Below are 21,071 nucleotides of genomic sequence, written 5' to 3'. Positions count from 1 at the left end.
ACTTGCTTTTCGTCGCGAAATGGGCATTCAAGGTTTGCAATTATTTTGCGATTGCAAGCAACGGAGGAAGGTGTGGCAGGCTCGCAGACTTGAATGACGCCCGGGGAAGTGGATCCCTCGCAGCCTGGTCATTGGCCAATCCTCTGGACCCGGGAAATCCCCGGTTTGGCGACGGCCTCGCCAGAAATTTTGGCGCATCGAAGCTGATTACAAACATCTGGGAGGGTTGCGGCGGCCACCTTCGTTTCGCGTTCCGTATTTCCGTCTCGTCGTCGTTTGCCTTTGTGTCTTCTCCATTTCTTATTGCTAGGACCCAGACAAGATGTACCGCACAGCTCTCAGGTCAGCGCCCAGCGCGTTGCGCGCAGCACAACCGATCCTTTCTTCCGGCTCCCGGCGCTTCGCATCGACTACCACCCGGACCAGCAAAAAAGGGACATGGAAGGGTACAGGGATGCGATGGGGTCTCGCCGCTGCTGCCGTTTACTTCTACAACACCAGCCCCATCTTCGCCGATGAGCTACCTCGTGCGTCCCGTCCATGCCGACTAGCCCTCTGTCTTTCCTCACACTGACCAAACCAGCCGAAGTTGGCCCCGCCCCAGCCCACTTCTCCGATGCCGACCTTCCCACCGTCGAGGCCATGATCGAGGAGAAGCGCCGCCAAGTAGCAGCAGCCGCCCCGCCGCCGCCACCAAAGCCGACGAAGCCGACGGAAGTGAAGGCGGTCGAAGCCAAGGTGGAGGAAGCGAAATCGGAGACGACCGAGGAAACGAAGCCCGCAGTGACAGAGAAGGAGGCAAACGCGGAGGCAAACGCGGACGCAGCACCCGCCCCGGAGAACGCCCCGGAACCCGGCTCGCCCGAGGCGCTGGAGCAGGAGGCTGCGCAACAGGGGGCTTTCGACCCGGAGACGGGGGAGATCAACTGGGGCTGCCCGTGCCTGGGCGGCATGGCTGATGGCCCTTGCGGCGAGGAGTTCAAGGCGGCGTTTAGCTGCTTCGTCTACTCCAAGGACGAGCCCAAGGGGATGGACTGCGTTGACAAGTTCCAGTGCGTACCCAGCGTGCAAGAACGGCGAACTGAACAGCTAGCTAACATGTCATTTCTAGGCACATGCAGGACTGCTTCCGGAAGTACCCCGAGATCTACGGTTCCGAACTGACCGAGGACGATGAGGAGGAGAACGCCCAGGCCCAGGAGGTGGCCAAAGAGATGAAGACAAATGAGGAGACAACAACCCCGCCTCAGAAGGCACCAGAGGTCGCGCCAAAGCAAGCCACAGACGCGACCGAGGCGAACAAGGAGAAGAAGCAATAAACGGTACCAACGGCAGATATCCCTGAACATGTACAGCAAACCCGGTACGGACTGGGCGAAGAAGCATGTCGGTTTTGAGTTGTGGTTGCGTGAGATTTGAGCGCAACTTGTACAACGCTTATGTACTTTATACCATGTAAAACCGTTAGAGCCGTTACTTTGTAACTAGATCTCTTCTTCTCCGGTTTCTGTCAGGGGGTACCTAGTTATTGGGACCAGACATGTATTTTTGTGGAGCCGGAGAGGACTACTTTGCATGACAAGATGTCGGGAGTCTTGGAGTCAAAGGTACCTACCCAGGTAACAATTCCCACACGATAAACTACACTGCACAAAAGATAGTCAGGGGAATCCTTCAAGCCACAAAAGCTTCTTGACAAGCATCTGACTTCCTTCTTGGCATTCGGCTTTTCGAAGTTCGCGAGAGCACTAAGCGAGCCGCCGACGTCATTACCACCGGGGGGTAAAACTGCCTGCCCCGCACAATTGTTCAGGGCCTTGGCTGCAACGATCCGGGTGCTCTGCACTCAGGCTCTGATTCTGAGGTGGCAGTCAGTTAGGTGGGCAAAGGCAGCTGGTACCCAACCCGGTTTTATCCATCACATGTGGCCGTCACCCGCCTATTTCTTCTTTTTTGTTCGGTTGAACACCTTGATCTTGCCCAATCCCATCACGAAACAACGATTCAGCATCATCGAGTCAGTGCAACAAAACTAATATTTGTTGCATTTCCATTAGCTTGCGAATCTCTTCATCGCAGGCATAAACAACACAATACCGAGCAGGAGATTATTCTTGTCAATCAGCAAAAAGTAAGTCTCTTCACCGACACTCCCAGTTTTCGTTTGCATTCTCGCCTGAGTGCCTGAGTATGAGGTCGACAAACAAAACTAACCCACCTCACCCAGTGTCATACGCCGAAGTTGCGTCCAAGGGGGCCAAGCAGTCAGCGGCAGAGGTAAGCCTTTCCTTGAATCACTCCCCTTGCCTCTACCTCTACCTCTACCCCCTTCTCCCCCCCACCATACTCCCGTACCCCTTAGTACCCAACCCACCCAACCAGTAACCCAACACTAACCTCCCCCTCCGCCCCAACCACAGGCCGCGGCCCCGCAACCCCCGCAAGTCGACGCCGGCACGGCCTCGTCGACCGGCTCCCTGATCGACGTCGACACGCCGTCGGTGCACACGGTGCCGTCGGACTTTGAGTCGCAGGAGATCAAGACGGACACCCAGGCCGCGCGCGTCGAGCGTGAGGAGGAGGAGGAAGAAGAAGAAGAGGAAGAGGAAGAGGAGGAGGAGAAGAAGCGGCAGGAGGCCGACCGCAAGAAGAAGCGCAAGCTCGCCGAGGAGGCGGCCGCCAAGAAGCGGCGGGCCGAGGGCTGGCTCGCGAGACATATCGATGGTATGCGTGCTGGCGGTGCGGGTGCGGCCGTGTCGGTTGCGAATATTGTCGCTGTCGTCGGCTTGAGTGGCTGGCTGGGGTTCCGCGCGTGGGGCCTGTATGACCGTGGCCGCTTCGGGTGGAAGGAGGCTGGTCTCGGGCTCGGCGTATTGAGCGCTGTGGGTGTTGTGGAGGGTGTTTTCCTGAAGTGAGTTCTCTGTCTTGTGTTTTCTTTTCCAACACACCTTTTCCACCTCCTTTTCCACCACCTCCTCCACTTCCTCCTCCACGTCAAGGCTAACCATACGCTGCAGCTACTTCTCCAAGGGCAAGGGCAAGGACCACTAAACGCTCGGGAGCTCACCAAGATCGTACCCCGTCTCGACGACGACATGGCAGCAAACGAGGATGGTTCATTCCGGTGACGGTTCGTCCGGTTATCTGGGTTTCGGTTGACGATGGCGCGGATTACGCATCTCTTCTCAAACATTCTCATCTCTCTTTGGGCGTTCTCGTTAGTCCTATTCGCAGCCGTGCGTGTATCTGGTCTTCCGCTATGGCGTTGCTAAATTCGGGATTGCCTTCTTACCATGACTCAGAGAATGTACATCACCCCAACGGGTGATGTGATGCAGTGTTCCAGATGCCACGTTTCCGGCCTCGCCGGGAAGGACCTCGACGAGTGAGATCCAGTGTTACCATGCGGACCATGCAGGCGGCCACAACAGCACTGACCCAGTCCAGAAATCATACCAGCGCGGTTGATTGATAATACTGAAGATCTTCTACCCCACAGGCTGTCAAACATTGTGTATGTTTTTACACAGCATCCGTCTCTCTGGCCGAGGCCGATGTTTGGGTTATTATCCCAGTCGTGTTCAACTCCAAAGTCCCTCCACGTCAGCTCGGCCCCCACAAAGTCCGACAAGACAGTGCAACACCGCCGCCAGTACCACGGGCTCGGTGCCTGCTAGGATGGGGTTCGCAGATCTAGGAATCAACGAGTCGGACTTGTCCGGCTGTAGTGACGGATTTCCGACCTTGTTCCACCCGAATCAAAGTTCGCCGTTGTTGAGTGTACGACACGGCACGGCCTCGCATCGCTTCCGTCAAACAGGGCCTCGGCCCACGGTCTGAGACATGATCGACATCGAAACATTGTCCGCCTCCGCTGGGCGGCGACTTGTCGTCTTATGATGACGGAACCGCACTTCTAGGAGGATGGTAATAGAATATGACAGCAGCAACCCCGCGGCGCAAACCCTAAAAGTCCCCGACAATCCAATGATGCAACGTCAGTCGTCTTGGTAGCACAGCTGGGATTTTGTTGGGAACTAATTTAGATACGGACAAGTGACTGGCTGCAGCGAAGGCACCGGCGCCTTTGTATCCTGGGCGCGTGAGGGGGGTTGATGACATGTGCTCTCATTCGCTGATGAACGGATTTCCAGCAGCCAAGACAGCATCCCCGTTTCTCCGGGGGTTTTAATGTCTTCTTCTATACTTCCGGATGAAAGTAGCCGGACGCGAGAACTAGTCGTCCAGCTTCGCTATCTTAGCGAATCGCCTCTGTTCGCGATGATGTCCGTTTTGGGTTCTTGGGTGTGGCCGATGGACGTCTGCACCACCACAGTTGGGGTTGTAGAGTCATGCAGCAAGGGGAGCCCCTTGGGGTTGAACGCAGCACCAAATCAGCTTCGTACCGAAACACGGCATGCCCGAGGGGGGTATGCCCGCAGGCGCCAGTCCTCGGCGGACACGGGTCCGAACAAATCATTCGTCACCGACACGGCAACTGCCGAATAAGACTGCTCTTCACCAGGTTAGAGACATTTGGAGGCGCATGCGGCCGAATCGACGGGCCCGTTGCTCTCAGCCCTATGGGGCAGGAGGCTGAGCCAAAGGATGGTCTGCTCTCGGTATTAACGCACCCCCTGGCTCACTCCCTGGCTCACTCTTGGGAACTTTCTTCCCCACAAATCACATTGGTCCCATGTCCCCTGGAGCCATGCGTGTCTTATAGCCCCATGCCGGCTCCTTGTCCAGCCCTTCTGGTCCCCGGGACAAGACACAGGTTCCCGGATTCTTGTTCTATGGTTCACCGACGGCTGCCCCAACCCCATGGCTACCGAAAAGCCTCCCCGTCCCCTCATACGGCCCATGGCCGAGAGACGAAAACGATCATGCGGTGAGTGCCGACGGAGAAAACAAAAGGTGCGTCTCACCACGTAGGCAGCGCTAGCCTACGTTCGTCGGCAGTTGCACGTTGACACGTCTCACCAGTGTGATCAACGACAACCTTGTCGGAACTGCTCACGGCGCATGCCACGGCCGATATGCCATTATGAAAACGCTGCGTATGGACCTCGGTTTGGATGCTTGGTTCAGGCTGAAGCTAACGCCGGCCGTCATAGACGGGGTAAGACCTCATGCCCAACCCGTAACGTCGAACGGGCCCCCGCCGAGGAGCCTTTTGCTTCTCCAACTTCTACAGTTCTATCCCCTGATATATCGGGGCACTTGGATGGTGGCCAACTATGGTACACTCCGACAACACCTGGCATAAGCGGTGAGGATATATTCAACAGCCCCCTGACGGCAATTCCAACGCCCCCTTTCTATCCAGCTGAACTTGACAACCTCGAGCCTTACGCAAACAACTGGTTCCCGTTCCCGGCGGGCAGTCCGACGAGTCCCCGCCCTTCATTGTGTACGTTCTAGACACACTCGACCCACAGTACGCCAGAAGAAGGCGCTAATGAGGAATCATCAAGTCATAGAAACAGGCCAACGAAGTGCGAAGACAACGCTGAACAGGAAAGACATCCTCGCCGCGCGATGCTCCGCCATTCAACGGCTGCACAACATGATAGGTGACCCAGCCATCTCCACTAGCGACGAGGCCATCACAGCGGTAGTGACGCTCGTCCTCAACGATCTCTGCTTTGGGGAGACCCAGGCACTACGGGTCCACGTCGACGGCGCCCGCGAGATGGTCATGGCACGCGGCGGCCTGGCTGCTTTGGGGGGTCAGCATGACCTGGCCAAGATGGTGCTCGTGTAAGCTTGACCTCCCTTACTTTTTCAAACCAACCCCCTCCGGTAGCGTAGATAGCAAACCTAACAAAGCACAGTGCAGACCTCGCTACGGCCATAGCCGTCGACACGTCACCCTCTTTCTCAGAAGCCGAGCTCGCCGCCTACACACAATCTCTCACCGCCCCCCTCGCATCCACACCCAACGGGACCACCAACCCTCCAAACCCAGCACCCCTATCAAATATCGCCCTGCCGCACACCCCAAACCTCAACCCAGCAACAACCGCCATGCTAAACGACACCACCTTCCTCATCGACACAGCCCTCAACCTCCCCCCCAACCCGCCCCACGCACAGCTCCAAAAAGTCCTCGCCATGTCCAACTGGGTACAGGGGCGCCTGTCCGCCGCAGCAGCTACCACCACCACCACCACCACCACCACCATCAACCCGACCATCAACCCCAACATCACCGCCACACCCACCACTAACATGACCGCAAAAAGAAATCCCAGCGCCGCCCTCCACCGCGCCGTCCGCCTCTCCTCGCAACTCTACTGCCGCGCCATCCAGACCCGGCAACCCCTCGCAAGCGTGGCACGGCCGCAGGACGCGCTGGATTTGGTGGAGGCTGTCCGCGCAGTGCAGGGGGGGATATGGGACGGTACATGTAGGTCTGGCGGGGGTGGCATGTTAAGGACGCTGGTGTCGGTGCTGGTGGTGGTGTTGCCTGTGATGTTGGGTGGTGATTTCAACTTGGAGATGGGGTCGGGTTCGGGGGGGTTGCGGTATGGGGATGGAGATGGGTATGGGTATGGGTATGGGTATGGGGGGAGGGGGTTGGTGGTGGCGGCTGTGGTGAGGCTTGCGATGGTGGACTGGCCGGGCGCGGTGAGGGTGTTGGGGAGGGTGGTGAGGCTGCAGGCGTGGCTTCGTGGGGCGGTGGGAGGGGGGTGATGGTGTCTGGGGGGGTTGGGGGGGTTGAGAGGTCTGCTTGTGAGAGTGGCCGCCTTTTTGTCGGTATCGATGGCAAGCTACGTGCTTGGCCTTTCCCGGGCCAAGCGCGGTCCTGTCTCGCAGGGACTTGGGCCACCATATGTATGTACATGTCTTGGAACCGGCAAGGAGACAATCGCTTGCAGCGAATCTGAGCTATAGATTGTGCTGTTGTCTTGCATGAAGAATTATTTATACATCACCCTCACCCTCTCCAACATAATAATGTCTGCTATTTGTAAACCCCATAACTCACTACAGTCTCCATGCCCCCAGTCCACACCGCTCAACCACGCAGGCACCATGGCGGGTTCAACACTTGGCCTCTTAGTACTCGAAGCCGGCGGCGCATAACTTTAACTGGGCACAGCAACCGCGTCTAGTAATAACAACCGTTCATGTTCCTGATGACTCTGATGCTCGCCTCATCTTGTTCTTTGGCATAATATATATAACCCTTAATAACCCCTGGCCCGAGGATTGGGCTCAGGGGTTCGCGGTAGCGACTGGTGGAGTGTTTTGAAATTTGTTGCTTTAATTACACGTGTGGCTCCGTGTGAAAGAGCAAAAGAATTATCGTACAGATTATAGGTTGGGAAACGAGGCGGCCCCCAAGTCCTGATCCCATTCCGGAGACGGGGTGCCGCATTGCCGGAGGATCGAGTTATTGTCTGCTTGGCACCACCAGTTCTGGGAGGAGGGAGCGGATAGCCTCTTGGCAGGCAGAGAAACTGCTACGCGAGAAGGCAGGGTAGACTGCAGAGGGAGAGGTATATTTAGCCGCTCACCCCCCGGGAACGTAAACACAGTTAAGATACGCAGTAGTCAGCGGCCTTCCTCTTCACGAAGCAAGCCAGGTCGATTCAGATTCAAACTCGGCAGCCATGCCTAGCGTTACAACAATCTATCAACCGGACCCGACATGTTTTGCGGCGTCAAACCTGTGGCTGGATCAGGCGTATGGGTGCGGCACTTACTACCCCCCTTTCTCACCCAGACCGACTGAGATCGTCGATCTCCAGGAATGTCCTCAGATGCTCCTGGGCCGCCCGGGGAGCGGGAGCGGGGATGACCTGTGCAACCAGAGTAATTGGATCACCACTGGCAGCACCATAGCGAAGAGTACCGCATACAGTGCCTGCCCGGAGGGTATGACGGGCGTAAGTTCCGACACAACAACATATAACGACATTACCGTCGAGAACACAGTCTGCTGCCCCACGTGAGTAAACCAGACTTTCTATCCCCGTGGCGATGGCTCACCGAGATGACCTGTTTCGCAGCGCCTACGACTTCTTCAACGCCGACTACAAGCCCACTACTTTGCCCACCGTCGTTGACGGCACGACGTACCCTGTGACATATCAGACGTCGAACGCGTATTGCAAGGCGACTTCCATCAAGCAGTTCTCGGGCCAAAAGGTGACGGCGACCGTCGTAGCCTCCCCCACACCCACCACGACCGAGGTGGAATGGGACTACGAACACGGCTACCTCCTCGCGCCAGCAGCTGCCCGAATCCAAAAGTACATCTACACGAACGGACATGGCACGATCGCGAGCTGCTTCGGTTCCACTCACTGCTCCGTAAACACCAACCCGATCGAACCGCGGCCGACCTACGCCCCGTACGGCACTTACGTCCCACCACCCGTGACGTCGGTCGCCCGGTTCACCCCCGCCGCCTCCTGCCTCGCAGAATCCAATCTATGGCTCGTATCGGACCGATGCTCCCTCACCACCGCACCCCGAGAGCCCCCCTGGCTCCAATGCACGCACACGGTAGCCGGCGACCCCGACCCCGGCCGCGCGGACTGCTACCCGGGCGCGTCCACCGTGATCAGCGGCACGCCCACCTACTACACGGGCTGCCCGGCCGGGTACACGACCGTCAGCACCACGCGATCCTTCCCCTGGACCACGGCCGGCGAGCCGGCGTCGGCCGAAGCCAGGCGCGTGACCTGCTGCCCGTCCGCCCTCCACGGCGACATGACCTTCACGCACACGTCGCCCGGGTGGAGGTCCACGACCGTCCACGACGGCACGACCCACACCGTCAGCAGCCGCCGGACCCCGCCCTACTGCGTCGCCAGAGCGGCCGTCCCGCAGGCCGACGACGACCGGACCGTCACGCTGGGCCTGTACTGGAACGGGCCCGACGAAGGGCGCGGCCGCACGTACGACGGCTCGTCCGAGGTCGTGTGGCAGGCGGGCGCCGACCTGACCGTCTACGCGCACCCGGTCACTGTCCGTTCGACCGTGTTCCACGGAACGCATACCTGCTTTGACGCGGCGGAGTGTAGAAGGTATTTTACGTATTCGATTAGCAATACCATGGGGTCGGGGGTTGTGGTGGCGACACCGACGCCGACGGGGGGTGGTGGTGGTGAGGGTGAGGCGGCGTCGTCTTCGTCGACTGGTGGTGCGGTGGCGGCGGTGGCGAGGGGGGATGGGCGGGTTGGGCTGGTGAGCGTGGTGGTTGTTGTGACGGTTATTGTGAATGTGGCTCTCGGGGGGTTGGTCTGATGTTGATACCCAGGGTATTCGTTATTCTAGTGTAATAAGACGGACAACGGTCCTCGTCCAAGACCATTCTCGGTCCAAAACAACCTACTTCTGAGCCCCTCCTTTACGTCCCACGTTCCCTCTCCCTCGAGGCGAGGCACCCTATTTGCTCTCTTTGGATCGAACCTATCTAGGGCAAAGTGGGTATGTACATTGGTCCGGTGATTGCCAACAACATGCTACTTTGTTGTGGATATCGTCCCATGCAAGGCAGCCATGGTGTTGCGTATTGGTCGATGGGCCTATAGGGATCAAGAAAGTTGACCAAGGATCTGGCTGAGCATCGGTATTCGGGTCAACAATTGCCCCAAAACGGAGCCCGGTTCCCGTTGGGGGACCGGGCGGATCTGTGTACTGCTCTACCCAACTACCACCACCTACAACAACAATACATACGCGGCTGTCTTTACTGTGGCTATGAGCAAAGGCCCCATCCCCTTCTACACGGCTGGGTGCCAGGACCATGCCGGAACTTTTCCTGTAAGTTACCAACAGTTCTTTTCGGAACTGTTGCTGTTGGGTCCTAGGGGGTAGCTTGGGCCGGGATAAAACTTACCGATACCACTTAGTACGGGGAATCGGTTGAATGATGTCTCCGAGTGCGAGGGAACTAGCGGAGACGGAACGACTTACACAGGAAGGATGAATACCGTATGTATAAAGATAGGTAGATATCATAAATAGACCCGACAGATTCCCAGTCCGCGACCGTTTACTCCCAAGTCCCAACCAGACCTTTCCTTCATCTCAACACCAACAGTCTAACACCCTCCCTATCCAAGACCAACGAAAACCCCCGATCATCACCACACCGGCATCCACACCATCAACACACCACACCAACCCAACCCAACCCCCCAACCCCCAGCCCACCAACCAAACCTCACAATGTCCACCTCCACCCTCAGCAACCTCAACACCTTCCTCTCCTCCCAACTCCGCACCACCCTCCCCCCCGCCACCACACACACCTTCACCTCCCAAACCCTAATCGTAACCGGCGCCAACAGCGGCCTGGGCCTCGAAGCAGCACGGCACTTTGTCGCGCAGGGCGCGGCGCGCGTCATCCTAGCCGTGCGCTCGCTTTCCGCCGGCGAGGCCGCCGCGCGGTCGATTGCCGAGAGTACCGGGCGGGAGGGCGTGGCGGAGGCGTGGGAGCTGGATCTGGCGCGGTACGCGTCGGTGGAGGGGTTTGTGGGCAGGGTGGAGAGGGAGTTGGAAGGGGGGGTGGATGTGGTGGTGGCGAATGCGGGGGTGTTTATGGTTGCGTTTGAGCGGCAGGAGGAGGAGGAGGAGGGGGGCCCGGGGGTGGTGGAGGGTGCGGATTGGGAGGGGGATGGGGATGGGGATGGGGATGGGGATGGGGATGAGATGACTATGGTGGTGAATGTTATTGGCCATATGTTGTTGGCCTTGTTGCTGCTGCCCAAGATGAGGGCGACGGCCGTGGCGCGGGGGAGGGCCGGCGTGATTACCTTTACCGGCTCGTTCACGCACTGGATGACCTCGTTCCCGGAGCGGACGGCGGCGGATGTGTTTGCGGAGTTGGCGGATCGGAAGACGGCGAGGATGAAGGATCGGTCAGTCATTACAGCGGTGCCACGTATCCATTTTTTGAAAGTGCCCCAGGGCTGACACTGCGCAGGTACTACGTCTCCAAACTGATTCAGCTCTTGGTCGTTCGCGAGTTCGCCGAGGAGTTGACCCGGTCAGCCAAACCGGGCAAGATTATCACCTCCGTGGTCAACCCCGGCTTCGTGGCGACGCGGATCATGAGGCACGAAGGCCCCATGTTCCAAATCTTTCAGAAGGGGCTGCTAAAAATGCTCTCTCGGACCCCGGAGGTTGGGAGTCTGACGCTTGTCCACGGGGCCGCAGGAGGAGAGGAGACCCATGGGCAGTATCTGGACGACTGCAAGGTTGGAAAGTATGTCTCCTTCGATCCGGACGCTGGAGGAATCAGACACGGTGACTAACACTCGTTCAGACCCGGCGGCTTTGTTCTTGATCCGCAGGCCAGAGCCACCCAGAAGCAGCTTTGGCGGGAGCTGACGGCAAAGCTGGAGAATATACACCCAGGAATTATGCAGAACCTCTGAGCCAGCTTTGAACCTGCCGTTTTCTCCTTTTCTCTGGTTGAATTTGGATTGGAGTTTCTGGGGTCTCTTGGCTTTGGAGGGATGTGCTGGTAATTCAGGGGTTGATGACAACACATTCGTTAGTCCCATGTCAGACACAACAGCGGCATGACCAACGAACTTAGTCTGATAAATTGAGTCCGAGAGAGCAACTGCAAAGTGACGAGGAAGATGGCCGGATTAGCTAATAGCAACACAACAGGCTGGGCGGTGATGATGCTGCCTGTCGTCCCGTGCTTACTCCCCATCTAAACCTCGACTCCTAGGGCCTCCTTAATCTTCAGGAGTCCTTGTTCCTCACCGTCCATACTGCCGTACTTGTCCTGGTCGACCCAACCCACCGTGTTCCCCCCGCCAAAGTCGAGCACAACAGCGTCATCATCATCGTCGATGAGTATGTTGTCAGTTTTGATGTCACGCCACAGGATCCCCAGGCGATGCAAACCCCTGAGAGTCTCCTCGATCCTCCTGAGGGATACAGTCGCTTCCCCTGGCAAGATAGAACCAGCGTCGATACCAGCCAATAGAGCGCGTAGGCTGTGGTATTCGTGTGGAATATATCCAAGGAGAATACCGATCACCCCCTTATCGGATACCACGATCCCTGATCAAAACAAGTTAGATGCTGGATCATTGAGCGATGAAACTCCGTTGTAGATACAGGAGGGGCACCTCGATAACACGTACCTTTCAACTCCGGGATCCTCAATGCTACCCCAGCCGATCTAACCTTGAGATACGTCTCAAGTTCGTTTACGAGTGGATGCTCGAAACGGTCGATCGCGGCCTTACAGACCAGCTCTTCCCTATCTACCATCACTTTCCAGACCAACCCCTGTAGACGGCGGACGAGGATGACTTGTGATGCCCTGATAAGCGGAATGTCGGTAGTCTCAAGATCGAGTCCCATTGCACGCAGTTCGTCCTCAGAGATAGGCGGATGACGGTCGGAGAGCCCAGCGTAGGCGTCCAGAGTTTGGCATGTAAGCTTAGTACGCTCGAAGTCGGTGAGGATTTGCAAGATGTAGGTCTGGGGGTAAAGGTATTGTTCCAATATCTGCGTATCCGGAATCGGAATTGGTACTAGTTGTTGCATGGCCTGGAGGCATGCATCGGCGGCCAGTTTCGCAAACTCCTTCTCTAGACGTTCGGTCGCCTTGTCCCTTGTCTCATCAAACTCGCCCCAGGAGAGATCAGAAATCTCCGTCAGGGCTTTCCCTTCAAGAGATTCATCAAACTTGTAGAGGGGAGGTACAAGAGCTTCACCACCAGCCTCGTCCTCGGGGCTAGCCGCCACCACTTCGAAGCGCGCGCCGTTGTACTGAAAAGTGAATACAGCCGAAAAAACACGGCCATCGCCCACATAGCGGACACCAGTCAATCGAGCCGAGGCGTTCTCGGGATTTTCCATGGTTGCTGCTGCCGGTTGTCGATCAAGGGAGAAAGTGTGGGTTGAAAACAAAGATAGGTGCCTAAGAGGGTGAGACGGTGGTGGAAGCTGAAGAAAGCGAAGCAACTCGAATGGCTGCGAGATCCGCAGCATCTTCTCGTACTGTGCAGTCTGTACGTTGCCAGAGGCTGTTTGCGAGGGGCAAAGTCAAATACGATGCCATGATTGGCGGCTATTTCTGCCTTGATGCACTTCAGAGTGTTGCCTTGGAGTACCGAAACATGTTTGTATATAGGATGACTCACAGGCCAGGGGATATAGGCAGCCTTGTTAGAATCAAGCGTGTTGGGAAGAGACATGGATGGGGTCCGGCACGGTTGTTCATGTTCTTGCTCAGGGGTAAGCAGAATACCCAGTTGACTGATTGTCTCCAGTATTATTCATTGTGATTCACCGTCTGCATATGCCTCTCCAGTGGGCCATGTTATGCATTTGATAGATAGGTAGTTAACAAAGAATATCTTGCAAGATTGTTAACTGCATTTCACATTCTCCGCAGGGGGTGACTCGACTATGACTGGGTTGAAAGGGATACGTCAAACTGGGCAATACCCACAGCGTTAGGTCCGACTGGAGCTCGCAGATGACCTGAACCAGAGAGCCATGGGCCTACTCAACACGACCGATTAATTACCTAGTTAGCTGCCTGTATCGGGCAGTAAAGTTGTGTAAACTCCTGCTTCCCGGACTATGAAAGGCCACCATGACAACTTGAACCTTAGACGGATTCCCTATATATCACCCCCTCCCGCTTAAAATACCGACGAGGCGTACCGTTTCGATAACCACCTAATAACCGATTTGGAAACACTGAGCCAATCTTTGTGGAGTCAGGAATCTGGATCAAAGAAAATTAACTTATTATTTCATACTAGGTCCAGATTCACGTTTTTGCTCTCTCTATGGCAACGATAGCTTCTGCTCTGGTCTTCATTCTTGCTCAATGGATGGGACCTTGTACGAATATTACATTATTCAGCGGAATGTATTGTTAGGTACAGTTTTCACTACGAAGTAACCTCGTCCTAATCCTGCCAGAGTGGCTGACAGTAAGATTGGACCCCAGACGCCCCCTTGCCCCTGTCACGTCTTCCCCACGGGGAAAGTTCGATCTATCGATGCCAACCCCAACTCACATGACGCCTCTTTGAAGCGTTGGCACAGTTGTGTGGTACGCCCACGTGGATCCCCGCCTCAGCTGAGCTGTCACTCCAATGGGTTTGGTTCGAGTGACCTATCCCGCGGGAGAGGCCCGAGCCGGAACCAGCTCTTGCCAGCTTGATTCACAGCTGGTTGGTTGATTTACGTAAAGATGCCCACGGAACTTGGGTTGTTCTGGAGAAACGGCAAGCCACGGGGGGCCTTGAAACGAACAATGGACAAGCGACGTTTTGTTAAAACACGGCGATCGATGGTGGTTCGGGGAGGTGTTGACGGAGGTTTAATTTGACTGAACAAGTTCGAAGGAATCTACCTCCTGAAAGCAACTTGCTAACCGGGCTGTCTTGAATATCGAGGTGTTGTTGATGAGCATACCTTACTACCAACCCCCTATCGGTGTCAATGCCAATGTCGTTATCTGGTGCACCGGAGAAAGCAATTTCGGAGAGCGCTTCGTTCCCCAATGGATGCCCACGTCTCTAACATGAACTCGTGCAAAGCTGAAGTGCCGCGGATCCGACAGTCGTCGATGGCATTCTTGCTTCGTGGATGCAGCCACATCCTGTTCTAGGCATTACCGCGGCCTCTCATAAGACCACTTTCCCGAAATATCCAGTGGACATCGGCTATATCGGCTCCCGAGGCGTGACATTGAAGCCAGGTTATGCAGCCAGCTTCCGCGAGGAGGATGTGGGCTCGTGGGTTGCCAACTGGGACTTTCCAACATCTGGGCAGTTCCCGCCAGCCAGTGACACCAACCCCAACAAAGCTCAAAAGACCAACTGAGGGGGTGGAGAGATATGCCGGTTCGATCTAGCAGCAACCCCAACCTTTCGTTACCAAATAAGCGTCGGTGTCCACCCTCCAAGTCCTCCCACCCCTGTAGGCTGTATCACCGGTGCCACCGCCCGCGGTCCACCCCCACCCCATATTATGCGCGCAACTTGCTCGCCCAGGCACCGGGGTCTGTTTTCCCCCAACCCACCCACGCCGGCACTGTATCCACGACGGGCTCTTTGCCCAGTTCCTGTGCCAACATGCTTTGAGCGGGGTGGGGAGAAGGGAGAGAGCGCGTGTGACAGATGTGGGAAAGGGGTTTGGCGTGGAATCAGGGTGAGGTCAGCTGGCCCCTCTCTGGCGCCACCGTGAAGAGAGGGGGGCGCCTCGAGGGGAGACTGGGGGAGGAGACGAAGGACCCAGGGAGAGAGTTAAATACTCCCGTGACCCCTCGGTCCTGTTCGCAAACTCTTCTTGTCTCCATCTCGCAACAGACTCAATCAACACCCACAAACAATCTACCCACCACCAACCCAAACAACCATCAACATGTGCGGAAACGGACCTTGCAACTGCGGCGACAGCTGCTCGTGCTCTGGCTGCTCCGAGCACCCCCAGTAAAGACGGGTAGCTACCCGCAATGAGTATGCTTTACTCCATCCTACCCTCCTTTGGAAGGCATTGGGACTGACAGATCGTCCCAGGATGATGATGATGATGACGAGCAGGATGGCGGAGTGAGGCGTATGCGGTGACAGGTTGGGGCGTTTTGTTTAGGAGAGGGTGGCTTTTTGTTGGGCGGCTGTTGTGGTCGAGGATGAGAATACCTAGCATCAATCGAATTCATTGACGCACTATTACTGTCTCGTGAAAGTGACGATGCTCGGCAGTGACCATGCTAGACTGAGACATGAGAATGACGGGCAATCCATGACTCCCACACGCAAAACCAAACGAAATCTTGCAATTAGAAGCCGAGCCCATCCCCAAACTCGCGGCCCAAGCGCGTTACGCGTACGAATACAGGTGGTATCAGAGCGACGCCGTGAAAGACAACCTTGCGAACAGAGAGCAACCCACAACCAGAAACAAGGACCGGGTACGGCGCATCCACGTACCGGCCACCCACGCCGCCCCCGAGCAGAATACAAAGAGCACAGACATCCCAGCCAGGACGATTACCAGAGAGCCCATAACGCCGCCATGCAAATCAGCAAAACAGAACCCAGGAGCAAGGTATCGTATCCAGCAGATAGTCCCAGGAACCCACCCCTTCCAACTCTCACCCACCCATGATCATGTCATCATCTCTCTCGCATCTCTCCTCTCTCCGGCCTCTCCTCTTCAAGCTTCACCCACTCCCCTTCGAACTCCCTTCTCACACCCCCTCCCCTCTTCAAACCCCCTTCTCACACCCCCTCCCCTTCAAACCCCTAACCAACCACCAGCCACCACCCGCGCCCACCCAGCCTCCCAAGAAGCTACGCAATCCTATTATGCACCTCCCTCAGCCTCTTAACCCAGTGACGGCGCAGCACATCAGGCATCTTGCAAAAGACCATGGCCTTGTTCTCGTCCGTGAGCACCTTCTCGGCGATCTTGAGCTGCAGGTCCATGTCCTCGGCCACAAAGTCCCGGAAGAACATGTCCATCGCCTGCTCCTGCCAACCCGGGGTCGGCTTGCCGCCGCCCCGTGCCATGCCGCCGTTACTGCTGCGCAGGGCTTCTGACAGGAGGTGGAGCGTGTCGGCGAGCGTTGTTGGGCCGCCTCCGCTTGTGCTGGCTCCGGCCGTGTTGGTGGTTGATGGGAGGGCGGTGGGGTTGGGTGATGTTTGTGGGAGAGTCGTGGGGGTCGTGGTGGTGTTTTGTTGAGGTTGTTGCTGTTGCTGTTGCTGTTGCTGTTGCTGTTGCTGTTGCTGTTGCTGTTGCTGTTGTTGTTGCTGTTGCTGTTGTTGTTGCTGCTGCTGTTGCTGCTGCTGCTGTTGTTGTTGCTGTTGTTGCTGCTGCTGGGTCAAGTCGAGGTAGCCCGGAGCAGCGGTACGGCGGCGCTTGTCGGGGGGGTGGCCTGCCGAGGAGGAATTGCTATCTGGCGCTTGCAAGCGCTTGCGAGACTGGAGAGCTGTCTCCTCGGGCGGGGTCAATGCCGAGGCGGAGGAGACGGAGGACCGCGGCGGGGGCGGTGGCGGCGGCATTGTATTCGCCCTATGTTGTTGTTGAGGTGGGGGGTGGACGGCCATCGGGGCTGGCATTGCGGGTTGCATCGGCGGCGGAATATGTGTCTGGCTCGGGTTGATATAGGCCGTATCTGTGAGCAGGTCCATGATGGCGGTCCCCGGCGCCTCGGCCTCTTCCGTCCCGTTGACCGTGTCTGTCCCCTTCCGGCGCGGTTTCGTCAGTCGTTTCGGGGCGCCGCCGGAGCCGATGACGTCGGGGAAGAGTATCTCGTAGTATTCTTCGTGTTCGAAGGGCCGGGCGCGGAGGGAGCGTGCGAGTGGCTCTTTCTGCAATCACCAAACATAATTAGCATTAGTCCCGACCGACCTCACGGCCGCAGGATGGCGGTTGTGCGCAGCGAGCTGCTAGCTGCTATCTGCTGCATACCTGGAGATGGCGCGACCATGCGTCGTCGGTAGCCGTCACGGTGCGGGTCTGGGCGTTGTAGTAGAATTCAGGGTCCTCGCGCAAGCCGCGCCAGAGGCGATACTTCTTGCGGGCATTGTCGGTCTTGTTGATCAGATGGCTCTTGTTCGCGTATGCGTTGTGCTTCTCGATGAGGGCGGCCATGGCGTGCTCCCAGGCTTCGGGCTTGAAGGTGCTACCATCGCGCAGGCCGAGCGAGACGGACTCGCAGAGAGAGCGGAAGAAGGTGGCCTCGTACTGGGGATTCCAAGTGAATCGAGGCCCGCGATGCTTGCCCGGGCCCGACACCCTGCCGGTGCCTCCGCCGGCGGCCGAGAAGTCCTCGTCGGACATGGCGGTCCGCGCGGGTGGAACCCTCCGGTCGGCGTGGAGGAGATCGGAGATCGGACGGGTAGGGTTTTTGGTCGTGCGACTCGGGACGAGGGCGGATGTGGCCGTCGTAGTGGGCAATGGAGTTTTGGCGACTGACTGGGGGAAGGGTCGTGAAACGGAGGGGGGCGATCCCCAGCGCTAACTAAAAAGTTTAGCGCCCAGAACTCGGAACAGAGCAGCGCTGAAAAGCGCAGACCGCGATTTCCAAGCGAGAAAAAAAAAGCCCCCAACTTTCCCTCTCTTCTTCTTCGTCGCGACGGAGGTGCGCCGGCTCAGGGTGACGCGATCAGAAATATTCCATGAAGGACATCTCCAGACCGGACATGTCTTTTCTGCGCCCGGCCGAGATGTTGCGGGCTGAAAGAGACACCGTTTTGTGGCACTGAGCGTCGATGGCGCGGATCATTTGCAGAGGTTGGGACGGTGAAGCGGGGACGGCCGTCTCCTCCGAAACGGACAGGCAAGCCATCCATCCACCCGAAGAAGCCTGTCAGTGTCACGTGTTGGACGCGCTATTCGCATTTGGGGGCGAGCGCGGGGTTGTGGGCAGCGAATGACGCGTCTTCCAAGCTTTCCAGTTCCTTTCAGCAACAGCAATTTTGATGCAGAAGAAAGGTTTCAGCGTCGTCTTTCTGCAACTCCGTCAACGGTCCGACACTCAGTTTGTTGTTTGGCCTTTTTGAGAAGGGTAGTGGGTCAATGACGAGATGAAATGGAAGAGTTCCTGCAGGCAGCCTCGGCAGCGTACATGTACCTGTGTACCTGCATCTTCCCTTGCGCTCCCGCACATCCATTCCCTGCACTTCCATGGCTTGCGGTTCGCAGCTTGCGCCTTGCGCCTTGTCCGCATAGGCCAAAGAATGTGCTGTCTCGTCCTGAAGCAATGCAATCAGTACAATCAGAGCATTCGGGGCATTCAACAACCGCATCAAGCTGGCAAAAAGCACTTTCACTTTGTTGACAGCTCTGCGTTCTTAGCCCATTCTTGAGCTGGCTGGGGATGCTTGACTCCTGACAAACCTGAGTCCTTGTCTGTCAAGATATACCATGTGCCGTGCCGGTTGATACTGCCCATCGCATCGTTGAATGTTTTAGTTACCGTGCTCCGGTGAAAAGCCAAAGCCAGGCTGGCACGCTGGGAGTCTTTGGTATGGAATGAAAAAAGCGAGAATAATCACTGATTAAGAAATCAATTCGTTTGTCTTACGGCATAAGAGATTGATCAAGAAGTTTTGATCTGTCTGCCATTCTTCCTTTCTCTTTCATTTTAGCCTCGTCCCTCCTGGCTACTGCTTCTCCAAACTCTCCCAACACTGGCAGGTCCTTCAATGGTTTCCATGCTAACAACGCTCTTTCCCTTCATTCATTTTGCCTTTCCTTCACGACATCTCTTAGCTTGAAGTTTGGAGTACTGTGCCCTTGTCTGTCATTCTTTAATGTTACACAGACATCCTCATCCTAACAATAACTTCACCTCATTCTCTACCCCTACGTTTCTTTGGCCGCCTTGGCCATGTCATTCTTTTTCATGAGATTCATTCTCATTCTGCTTTGGGCATCGTCCATCCTTGCCGCACCTCCCCTTTCCCTCGGGAAACGGTCATTCAAGATTGACAGAGTCAGAAACCCCAACTTCAAACGCTACGATGGACCAAAGGAGCTGTTGAAGACGTACCAAAAGTACCGGATGCCCATCCCGCAAGACCTACTCAATTCGCTTGACGATCAGCTCGAGGATGATGTTCCGTCCGACGACGCTCACTCGGAGACCAACCCCCAGACACTCGACCTCACGCACGTGAATACCACTGCTCGCCCGGTAGCCGCTATCGGGTCGGTTCCGGCCACCCCCGCGAACGGCGGCATTGAATACATCTCGCCCATCAAGATCGGCGGCCAGACCGTCAACGTGGCTTTCGACTCCGGGTCGGCCGACCTCTGGGTCTTCAGCACCCAACTCCCCACCATCTCCAAGATCGGCCACCAGGCCTACGACCCGTCCCTCTCGCGCACGTTCAAGCCCATGCCCGGCGCCAACTTCTCCATCCTCTACGGCGACGGCACCGGCGCGTCGGGCAACGTCGGGACCGACACGGTCGACGTCGGCGGCGCCGCCGTGGCCGGCCAGGCCGTGCAGATGGCCACCGCCGTGTCGGACGCCTTCGTCACAGACACCCACGTCAGCGGCCTGCTCGGCCTCGCCTTCTCCCAGCTCAACACCGTCAAGCCGGTCCGGCAGCGGACCTTTTTCGAGAACGTCATGCCCGCCCTCGCCCAGCCGCTGTTTACTGTCGACCTCCGCAGGAATACCACGGGCGCCTACGAGTTTGGGCGCATTGATGGTTCCAAATTTGTGGGACGGCTGGCTTGGGTGCCGGCCGATACGAAGAGGGGGTTCTGGCAGGTTTCGTCGACGGGGTTCTCGGTTGGCAGCACCACCACGATGCTAGCTGGGGCTGCGCAGGCCATCGTCGATACCGGCACGACTCTCATGTTGGTCTCGAAGGAGTTGTCGGATCGGTACTATAGCCATGTGGTGGGAGCGAAGCGGAACCCTGCCGCGGGGGGGATCACGTTCCCGTGCAACGCCACGCTGCCAGATCTGTTGGTTGATGTTGGCGGTGTTTATACTGCTAAGGTCAGGGGGCCGGACATCAACTTTGGGACGTTCCAGGGCAATGGTAGGTCACCCGCTTGACTTTGGCAATGAACGGTGCCGTTGCTGACTTGAACACAGAATGCTTCGGCGGCATCCAGAGCACCACCTCGCACTTTGAGATCTGGGGTGACATCTTCTTTCGATCGCAGTTTGTTGTGTTTGACGGGGGCAACCACTTGCTGGGCATGGCCTCGCATGCTTGACTTTGACTTTCCTGTATCCCTTTCGAGCGTCGTTTTCCCAATTCAAGCGTGTATGCTTACGGCTTAATAATAGAGTTCACTCATGGATATGATTCGTGGTATTCGTGTCCTGATTTGCATCGGTTTGCGTGTCACCATCATCCCTAACCCGCTCATTCGGATACATATCCGATACCTCTACCCTTTTAGCGATGCTGATCAAGTTGAAGCCTCCGAGTCGTGCTCTACCCGCAACGTGACATCCGGGAGGAGGGGATCCGAAACTCGCTCACATCGCCCTTTACAGATCTTGGTATGTCGGTATTACCCAGGCGGTTTTGCGGGGTTATAGGGGACGGTCCACCTGCCACAGCGGGAGATATAGGCGG

General features: G+C 56.9%; 9 protein-coding genes across 9 annotated transcripts; 6 read left to right on the top strand and 3 right to left on the bottom strand.

Annotated features, from left to right (window-relative positions):
* The first annotated feature begins 55 nt into the window (after positions 1-55).
* Positions 56-1,702, top strand: B0H64DRAFT_412361 (uncharacterized protein). The gene is made up of 3 exons (XM_062804922.1): positions 56-527; positions 584-1,052; positions 1,112-1,702. Exons 1-3 carry the CDS (start codon positions 323-325, stop codon positions 1,317-1,319), a joined length of 882 nt encoding a protein of 293 aa, XP_062653955.1. The 5' UTR covers positions 56-322; the 3' UTR covers positions 1,320-1,702.
* Positions 1,703-1,759: 57 nt separating this feature from the next.
* On the top strand, positions 1,760-3,449 carry B0H64DRAFT_412357 (uncharacterized protein). The gene is made up of 4 exons (XM_062804921.1): positions 1,760-2,131; positions 2,228-2,277; positions 2,421-2,911; positions 3,018-3,449. Coding segments are annotated over exons 1-4 (576 nt in total). The 5' UTR covers positions 1,760-2,130; the 3' UTR covers positions 3,052-3,449.
* Positions 3,450-5,569: 2,120 nt separating this feature from the next.
* Positions 5,570-6,699, top strand: B0H64DRAFT_447166 (uncharacterized protein; the record flags this gene model as incomplete). The annotated part of the gene is made up of 2 exons (XM_062806981.1): positions 5,570-5,763; positions 5,838-6,699. The coding sequence occupies 2 exons, from the start codon at positions 5,570-5,572 to the stop codon at positions 6,697-6,699; spliced, it is 1,056 nt and encodes a 351-aa protein (XP_062653953.1).
* A 986-nt stretch (positions 6,700-7,685) lies between these two features.
* B0H64DRAFT_427704 (uncharacterized protein) lies at positions 7,686-9,264 on the top strand (the record flags this gene model as incomplete). Its single annotated transcript, XM_062805803.1, has 2 exons — positions 7,686-7,960; positions 8,022-9,264. The coding sequence occupies exons 1-2, from the start codon at positions 7,773-7,775 to the stop codon at positions 9,262-9,264; spliced, it is 1,431 nt and encodes a 476-aa protein (XP_062653952.1). The 5' UTR covers positions 7,686-7,772.
* Positions 9,265-10,191: 927 nt separating this feature from the next.
* B0H64DRAFT_427703 (uncharacterized protein) lies at positions 10,192-11,402 on the top strand (the record flags this gene model as incomplete). The annotated part of the gene is made up of 4 exons (XM_062805802.1): positions 10,192-10,611; positions 10,675-10,883; positions 10,949-11,230; positions 11,291-11,402. 4 exons carry the CDS (start codon positions 10,192-10,194, stop codon positions 11,400-11,402), a joined length of 1,023 nt encoding a protein of 340 aa, XP_062653951.1.
* A 287-nt stretch (positions 11,403-11,689) lies between these two features.
* Positions 11,690-12,852, bottom strand: B0H64DRAFT_378648 (uncharacterized protein; the record flags this gene model as incomplete). The annotated part of the gene is made up of 2 exons (XM_062802599.1): positions 11,690-12,045; positions 12,129-12,852. 2 exons carry the CDS (start codon positions 12,850-12,852, stop codon positions 11,690-11,692), a joined length of 1,080 nt encoding a protein of 359 aa, XP_062653950.1.
* Positions 12,853-16,232: 3,380 nt separating this feature from the next.
* Positions 16,233-18,271, bottom strand: B0H64DRAFT_350377 (Myb/SANT-like DNA-binding domain-containing protein). Its single transcript, XM_062801428.1, has 2 exons — positions 17,431-18,271; positions 16,233-17,330 (listed from the first exon to the last, which is right to left on the bottom strand). The coding sequence occupies exons 1-2, from the start codon at positions 17,800-17,802 to the stop codon at positions 16,311-16,313; spliced, it is 1,392 nt and encodes a 463-aa protein (XP_062653949.1). The 5' UTR covers positions 17,803-18,271; the 3' UTR covers positions 16,233-16,310.
* Positions 18,256-19,033, bottom strand: B0H64DRAFT_412340 (uncharacterized protein). The gene has a single exon (XM_062804920.1). The coding sequence runs from the start codon at positions 18,768-18,770 to the stop codon at positions 18,426-18,428; it is 345 nt and encodes a 114-aa protein (XP_062653948.1). The 5' UTR covers positions 18,771-19,033; the 3' UTR covers positions 18,256-18,425.
* Positions 19,034-19,085: 52 nt separating this feature from the next.
* B0H64DRAFT_368427 (penicillopepsin) lies at positions 19,086-20,970 on the top strand. The gene is made up of 2 exons (XM_062801978.1): positions 19,086-20,522; positions 20,579-20,970. The coding sequence occupies exons 1-2, from the start codon at positions 19,355-19,357 to the stop codon at positions 20,701-20,703; spliced, it is 1,293 nt and encodes a 430-aa protein (XP_062653947.1). The 5' UTR covers positions 19,086-19,354; the 3' UTR covers positions 20,704-20,970.
* The last annotated feature ends 101 nt before the right edge of the window (positions 20,971-21,071 follow it).

Source organism: Chaetomium fimeti (assembly GCF_033439085.1).
Source record: "Chaetomium fimeti strain CBS 168.71 chromosome Unknown B0H64scaffold_13, whole genome shotgun sequence".
Lineage (NCBI taxonomy): Eukaryota > Fungi > Ascomycota > Sordariomycetes > Sordariales > Chaetomiaceae > Chaetomium > Chaetomium fimeti.
This window is presented reverse-complemented; position numbering and strand designations above follow the sequence as displayed.

Bases quoted from the DNA above. Each gene is read 5' to 3' on its own strand.
- B0H64DRAFT_412361 (XM_062804922.1), top strand. From the start codon at position 323: ATGTACCGCACAGCTCTCAGGTCAGCGCCCAGCGCGTTGCGCGCAGCA. The intron at 528-583 runs GTGCGTCCCGTC...TGACCAAACCAG, and splicing joins CTTCGCCGATGAGCTACCTC to CCGAAGTTGGCCCCGCCCCA. The intron at 1,053-1,111 runs GTGCGTACCCAG...TGTCATTTCTAG, and splicing joins GACTGCGTTGACAAGTTCCA to GCACATGCAGGACTGCTTCC.
- B0H64DRAFT_412357 (XM_062804921.1), top strand. The intron at 2,278-2,420 runs GTAAGCCTTTCC...CCCCAACCACAG, and splicing joins CCAAGCAGTCAGCGGCAGAG to GCCGCGGCCCCGCAACCCCC. The intron at 2,912-3,017 runs GTGAGTTCTCTG...CATACGCTGCAG, and splicing joins GTGGAGGGTGTTTTCCTGAA to CTACTTCTCCAAGGGCAAGG.
- B0H64DRAFT_350377 (XM_062801428.1), bottom strand. From the start codon at position 17,802: ATGTCCGACGAGGACTTCTCGGCCGCCGGCGGAGGCACCGGCAGGGTG. The intron at 17,331-17,430 runs GTATGCAGCAGA...TGGTGATTGCAG, and splicing joins CATGGTCGCGCCATCTCCAG to AAAGAGCCACTCGCACGCTC.
- B0H64DRAFT_412340 (XM_062804920.1), bottom strand. From the start codon at position 18,770: ATGCGGTTGTTGAATGCCCCGAATGCTCTGATTGTACTGATTGCATTG.
- B0H64DRAFT_368427 (XM_062801978.1), top strand. From the start codon at position 19,355: ATGTCATTCTTTTTCATGAGATTCATTCTCATTCTGCTTTGGGCATCG. The intron at 20,523-20,578 runs GTAGGTCACCCG...ACTTGAACACAG, and splicing joins TGGGACGTTCCAGGGCAATG to AATGCTTCGGCGGCATCCAG.